Source organism: Salvelinus namaycush, chromosome 16, assembly GCF_016432855.1.
Source record: "Salvelinus namaycush isolate Seneca chromosome 16, SaNama_1.0, whole genome shotgun sequence".
NCBI classification, from domain to species: Eukaryota; Metazoa; Chordata; class Actinopteri; order Salmoniformes; family Salmonidae; genus Salvelinus; species Salvelinus namaycush.
The window spans coordinates 4,695,166-4,702,800 of record NC_052322.1 but is presented as its reverse complement, the minus strand read 5'-3'; the positions used below and the strand labels follow the sequence as shown (position 1 = coordinate 4,702,800).

The window sequence follows — 7,635 nt, the reverse complement described above, 5'->3', positions numbered from 1 at the left end:
ATACTGTTGAAGTAATATGGCTACAGGTTCACCTGCCTCACCTAAAGCCCATTCTGATGGGAAGCTGCTATAGACCACCAAGTGCTAACAGTCAGTATCTGGATAATATGTGTGAAATTCTTGATAATGTATGTGATATCAACAAAGAAGTATATTTTCTTGGTGATTTAAATATGGATTGGCTATCATCAAGCTACCCACTCAGGAAAAAACTTCAAACTGTAACCAGTGCCTGCAACCTGGATCAGGTTGTCAGTCAACCTACCCATCATGGTAGTTACAAACAGCACAGGAATTAAATCATCAACATGTTTTGATCAAATCTTTACTAACGCTGAAGATATTTGCTTTAAAGCAGTATCCAAATCCATAGGATGTAGTGATCACAGTATAGTAGCCATATCTAGGAAAAGTTCAAAAGGCTGGGTCTAATACAGTGTATGAGAGGTCATACAATAAGTTTTGTAGTGATTCATATGTTGATGATGTAAAGAATATTTGCTGGTCGGCGGTGTGTAATGAGGAACAACCAGACGCTGCACTTGACGCAGTTATGAAACTACATATTCCAGTTACTAATAAGCACGCACCCATTAAGAAAAAATTACTGTAAAAACTGTTAAATCCCCTTGGATTAATGAGGAATTGAAAAATTGTATGGTTGAGAGGGATGAGGCAAAAGGTATGGCAATTAAGTCTGGCAGCCTAACTGATTGGCAAACGTACTGCAAATTAAGAAACTACACTATCAAACAAAGATAAATTATATAAGGAATGATAGTAAAAAGCTTTGGGGCAATTTAAATGACATTTTGGGGGGAAAAGCCAACTCGGCTCCATCATTCATTGAATCAGATGGCTCATTCATCACAAAGCCCACTGATATTGCAAACTACTTTAATGACTTTTTCATTGGCAAGATAATCAATCTTAGCGATGACATGCCAGCAACAAACGCTAACACTACACATCCAAGTATGTCGGACCAAATTATGAAAGTCAAGCATTGTATGTAAGCAAGTATTCCATAAATGTATTCCATTTATTATTTTGAATTCCATTAAGTCAGTGTGGAAGAGGTGAAAAAATTATTGTTGTCTATCAACAATGACAAGCCACCAGGGTCTGACAATCTGTATGGAAGATTACTGAGGATAATAGAAGACGATATTGCCACACAATTTTAGAATACTAGAGAGCGTGTGCCCTCAGGGCTGGAATAGTAAAGCCCCCTTTACCGGCTCAAATAGCCAACCAATCAGCCTGTTACCAACCCGTAGTAAACTTCTGGGAAAAAATGTGTTTGACCAGATACAATGCTATTTCACAGTAAACAAATTAACAACAGAATTTCAGCATGCTTATAGGCCCCTTGCTTTTTTCAATTTTTTAGTAACGACATGCCACTGACTTTGATTAAAGCCAGAGTGTCTGTGTACACCGACTGAAATGACTGCAACACTCAACAAATAGCTGCAGTTAGTTTCAGAGTGGGTAGCAAGGAATACGTTAGCCCTGAATATTTACGAAACTTAAAGCATTGTATTTGGAACAAAACACTCACTAAACCCTAAACCTCAAATAAATATTGTAATAAATAATGTGGAAATTAAGCAAGTTGAGATGACTAAACTACTTGGAGTAACCCTAGATTGTAAACTGTCATGGTCAAAACATATTGATGCAGTAGTAGCTAAGATGGGGAGAAGTATGTCTATAATAAAGCGCTGCTCTACCTTCTTAACAGCACTATCAACAGGGCAGGTCCTACAGGCCCTAGTTTTGTCATACCTGGACTACTGTTCATTCGTGTGGTCAGGTGCCACAAAAAAGGACTTGCAATTGGCTCAGAACAGGGCAGCACGGCTGGCCCTTAAAAGTACACGGAGAGCTAACATTAATGATATGCATGTCAATCTCTCATGGCTCAAAGTGGAAGAGAGATTGACTTCCTCATTACTTGTTTTTGTAAGAGGTGTTGACAAGCTGAATATACCGAGCTGTCTGTTTAAATACTAGCACACAGCTCGGACACCCATGCATACCCCACAAGACATGCCACCAGAGGTCTCTTCACAGTCCCCAAGTCCAGAACAGACTATGGGAGGCGCACAGTACCTCATAGAGCCATGACTACATGGAACTCTATTCCACATCAAGTAACTGATGCAAGCAGTAGAATCAGATTTAAAAAACAGGTAAAAAAATACCTTATGGAACAACGGGGACTGTGAAGCAACACAAACATTGGCATAGACACATGCACACGCACACGCACACACACACACACACACACACACACACACACACACACACACACACACACACACACACACACACACACACACACACACACACAATAACATATGCACTATATGGATTAAGTACTGTAGATATTTGGTAGTGGTGGAGTAGGGGCCTGAGGGCACACAGTGTGTTGTGAAATCTGTGAATGTATTGTCATGTTTTTAAAATTGTATAAACTGCCTTAATTTTGCTGGACCGCAGGAAGAGCTTTGGCAGCAGTTAATGGGGATCCATAATAAATACAATACAATAGAATTTTTAGCAAAATGCTTGAATCTCACATTTCTGAGCTACTGGAGAAACTTTTTTTTTTTTTTTACTAGAGGTAGAAGTTATCAAATCAAAATAAAATACAATTTGATTGGTCACATACACATGATTAGCAGATGTTATTGCGGTTGTAGCGAAATGCTTGTGTTTCTAGCTCCAACAGTGCAGTAACATCTAACAAGTAATATCTAACAATTTCACAACAATACACACAAATTTAAAGTAAAGGAATGGAATTAAGAATATATACATATTTAGATGAGCAATGTCAGAGTGGCATAGACTAAAATACAGTAGAATAGAATACAGTACATACATAATTATTAAAGTGACTAGTGTTCCAATTGTTAAAGTGGCCAGTGATTTCAAGTTTATGTATATAGGGCAGCAGCCTCTAAGGTGCTAATGATGGCATTTAACAGTCTGATGGCCTTGAGACAGAAGCTGTTTCAGTCTTAATGTCCCAGCTTTGATGCACCTGTACTGACCTTGCCTTCTGGATGATAGCGGGGTGAACGGACAGTGGATCGGGTGGTTGTTGTCCTTGATGATCTTTTTGGCCTTCCTATGGCATTGGTGATACAGCCCAACAGGATGCTCTCTATTGTGCATCTGGAAAAGTTTGTGTGGGTTTTAGCCAAATTTCTTCTGCCTCCTGAGGTTGAAGAGCCGCTGTTGTGCCTTCTTCACCACACTGTCTGTATGGGTGGATCATTTCAGTTTGTCAGTGATGTGTACGCCGAGGAAGCTTTCCACCTTCTCCACTGCGGTCTCGTCGATGTGGATAGGGGGGTGCTCCAGACCCGGACTCGGGCATGGCTAACCATGGAGATCCCTCCAATCTTCACCGAATTAGGTAAATGTGCTTTTAGTTTAAAGTTGGTGGAGTTGGTGCCTCTAGGGAAATTCAGGCGGATGTTAGAGGGCCTTTTTACTGTTTTGCTTTTTGTGTTTATTTTAAATTTGTATGTATATATATATTTTTTTATGTATTCATGCAGGGCTCATCTGCAAAAGAGACTGTGGTCCCAGCATGACTCCCTGATTAAATGAAGGTTAAATAAAAAATACATTTAAAAGGGGGGGGGTGGGTCCTCCTGGGTCCTGGTGTCTTGTAACAGACAGGGTTGATCTGTCTGTCACAATCGAGAGCTAAGTTTATCATTGCCAGAGAGGCACTACTACCAGGGACTGTCTAGGAGATCCTGCCTCTCTTTACTGCTGCCTGGGCTTTTGCTCTCTCTTGGGGCTAATATTCACTTCACTCAAGCTACTTTTTAGTTTTTTTCCTGAGTACTTTGGGTAAGGGGAAAGGTTACGAAGATGCAGTCCTGCGCCAGGTGTGGGTTTGTGGTGTACCCAGCGGAGAAGATCAATTGTATTGATCAGGTAAGAAAGAGTTACTCCCATACTTTACCTCTAGCTGGATTTCAACTCTATATCTGACATGGTATTGTTGTCTTTTTTTTAAAGCCCATAACCATGTGTGTGAGGTGTATCATTTTGTTTCAAAGTAGACTTGTTTAAGACTACCAAGAATCACTCTGTGACCCTGATTTAGCCTTCTGAAAGGTTAAGGCAAAGAATGAATTTAACATATTTATCATCTGATTGCTATTGCTCCTTCATAGTTCATAATGTCAAAGTGGCATGCTTTGCGTATTCACGGACAGTTGAGCAACATTGTGAGCAAGTATATGTTTAAAATCGCAGTCTCTTGGTCTATGATATCAGACTGATCCATTTAGGTCAATTAAAAGCACTCTTCGCTGTGTTTCTTTACGATATTGGAGTCATAATTCCTAGATCAGAACTCAGGATTTTATGTGTGTAACACACTTGTGTTTTTTTCCCTTCTCTCAGAACTGGCACAAAGCATGCTTTCACTGCGACGTCTGTAAAATGGTGCTCACAGCCAAGAACTTTGTTAGCCACAAGAAGCGGCCATACTGCTCTGTGTAAGTAGAAATGTGTTATTTCACGCATTTATAGGGATAGTTGAGTTTATTTTATTTTTACAGGGACAGTGCACATTAATCAACGTTTCAGTAAAAGTGCCGGTTTTAGCCAGCCGGCTAATTTTCAACCGCAGTCCCTGGGCAGGTTATTAGAGTTCCCTCCAAAATCAAAGTTTGTTAAGCGTTTTCAGACGTCAAAAGTGGTCTATGAGTCCACATCGCTCGCCACCGGTGTAGATACAGCCCTATGCCTCAATCCCAAATGAATGGGGAAATTAGGCACTGAATGAAATGAGGAAGTTGGTTGGATGATAGTACTTTAAAGTACTATGATTGTTGTCATTTGAGTCATTCCACCAAAAAAACGTTTGATTTCAACATTCTGTCATAAAGAGCACATGTTCAACTTTATATAGTAAAAAATTACAATTCTAGCCTGTCTATCTACGGGTAAAAGGGTTGACATATGCTTGAACTACTCCGTTTTCCACCCCAAAACACCAGTAAATGCCCAAAAAGTATAGAACCAGCTCACCTGCTTTTACATTATGATTTGACGATTTATTCAATGTATCTTTTGAAAAAATATTTGAATAGGAATAGTTTCACCATATCAAAACAGTTCACGTAACAGGGTTGGCCTTACAATGAGGGACAGACATATGTGAATCACTAATCACATGAAATACATAATAATCTTCAGAAATGACTTTCTCAAAACAACAAAAATAACTAGGGCTTTACAATGATGTTGAGAAATCTTGTGGTTAATCTTGTGCCAAAATGCTTTATTCATATAAAAAATAGGATTTATTGAATTCTCCATGTGGTCTATTTTAAAGGGCACTTCATTTAATGTAACCGGCTTTTAAAATGCAATATTGGTGCACAATATTAAAGTATGCAGAAGGCAGTCATTTTGTTGAACGACCCATTCAGTATCTTTAGCGTTCTGCTCCCATGTCACTGGAATTGTATTTGTAAATGGCTACGAGTATGGACTAAACCAAAAGTGAGATTCTTAAAAATTCTCAAGATGCGTTGATGATGACCTCACCTTTAATCCCTCAGACACAATCCGAGAAACAATATGTTCACCAGTGTCTATGAGACCCCCATCAATGCCAAGAAGCAAGCCATTGCCAGCAGTGAGGTGAGTAAGCAATGATGTCACACCAGCATGCAGCAAAAGTCCCCGTTACTGGGTCTAGATGCATCAGGAATCAAGAAGTTGTTTCTTAGACTTCGCATGCAGGACCTTGTATTCTACTTCAACATGGCGATTGAACTTGACATGTGTGTGTCATTATTCTAGAATAGCCGTTTGAAGCAGCTCCCCCCTCCACACAAGTGACAGTGGAACTTAGGTGTGCTGGGCTTGAAATTACTCAATGACTCTCTCCGCACATTTCACATGAGTTAGTCATTCACTGTAGTCATCATGCATGGTATTGTGGAAGTACGATTACATGAGTACACTGTTGTACACACAGCAATGTGGCATTGTGAATAATGATATTCCTTCTGATTGTTATGGCTCACGAGTTGATACATAGATAGACATAGATAGACACCATGGATGATGTTGGTTGGGTAATGTAGTGAAGCATCTTACCCAGTCGTGCCACTCACTCCACAACAACTTGAGCTGAGCGCAGAATTGTAAAGGATATCACACCACTTGCTTAGTGAGTACTGCCTCTTCCTGATTTGGCTCATACCGAGGCTCGAAACAAGAACCTCTGCTTCACAAACACACGTGACCGCCCTCCTGAAGCATATTACCCAGCTGCACCACCAAAAAGCTAGCTATTCAACAGCGCAAGTGGAGACACTTCAGGCTGAAGAGTGAGTTTCACAGATCCCAATCTGCTACAGAAGCAAGAAAGTGTTTGTCGTAATTTTGAAAAAACTGCTATCCAGTAATGAAGCTAATTTCAATGTATTGTATTCCCATACTTGACCGAAACCAGAGACAGCAGTATGCAGATTAGTTTATTTTTGTTTTTTATAACCTGTATAACCTGTATTCTTGCAGTGAAGGAAGAAATATGTTTTTGACCTACTGATATCCCTGGCTATCATATTTGATTTAGTAGGGCTCAATGATCCTAAACAGTCATTTTGATAGAATTGAGAACGCTTAACCTGCATTATGCTGTTCTAAACAGAAGGGGTTTCTCCTTTATACTGGTGTCCTCTTTTTGTTCCAGAATAAAACAACCAGTTACTAAAAAGAGCGACATGTAGCCACTGCATTTTTCCTGCTGTGGAAATTTCAAAGTGTAGAGGCTACAAATAGTGTGTTCACATGGAGCCAACATGATATAGGCAAATAAACTGTACATTTATTATGCTTGTAAAAGAGAAATGCAGTTTTCCCCTCTTTATGAAAGAAAGAGTCGTAAAGCCTGGTTTTAGGAGAGCTTTGGGCCCATGTTGACACATAGGTTTGGAATGGTGTGTGTGACTATCTATTTCTGTGGCTGTGACAGAGACACGGCACCCCTTGCTGCCCCAGTTTATGTTTCAGTAGGTTAAAATTATACCTTCAGGAAAACAGCCTCTCCTCGCCTCCTCTCCAACAACCTCAGCACTCCACCTGTCCCTGTCTGTCTGTATGTCTAGTCTGAATGTCTGTCTGGCACTCAGTCTCCCTTCAGCTTTTTTTGCCTTTGTTAGTCATAGAATATTGCCATGGCTAACATTCCTGCTAGCAAGACTATATTGAGTAAAATAAACTCAGCAAAAAAAGAAACGTCCTCTCACTGTCAACTTATTTTCAGCAAACTTAACGTGTAAATATTTGTATGAACATAACAAGATTCAACAACTGAGACATAAACTGAACAAGTTCCACAGACATGTGACTAAAATAAATGGAATAATGTGTCCCTGAACAAAAGGGGGGGGGGGGGGGGGGGGTCAAAATCTAAAGTAATAGTCAGTACCTGGTGTGGCCACCAGCTGCATTAATTACTGCAGTGCATCTCCTCCTCACGGATTGCACCAGATTTACCAGTTCTTGCTGTGAGATGTTACCCCACTCTTCCACCAAGGCACCTGCAAGTTCCCTGACATTTTTGGGGGGAATGGCCCT

At 40.1% G+C, this 7,635-nt stretch overlaps 1 protein-coding gene across 1 annotated transcript in view; it reads left to right on the top strand.

Moving 5' to 3' along the window:
- Positions 1 to 3,900: 3,900 nt before the first annotated feature.
- The window catches only part of LOC120060858 (nebulin-related anchoring protein), a 99,743-nt gene continuing 96,008 nt past the window's right edge, over positions 3,901 to 7,635 (top strand). Inside the window, exons 1-3 of the mRNA XM_039010269.1 lie at positions 3,901 to 3,966; positions 4,441 to 4,535; positions 5,607 to 5,688. Coding sequence (XP_038866197.1) covers positions 3,901 to 3,966; positions 4,441 to 4,535; positions 5,607 to 5,688 — 243 coding nt within the window. The remainder of the gene's footprint in view (positions 3,967 to 4,440; positions 4,536 to 5,606; positions 5,689 to 7,635) is intronic.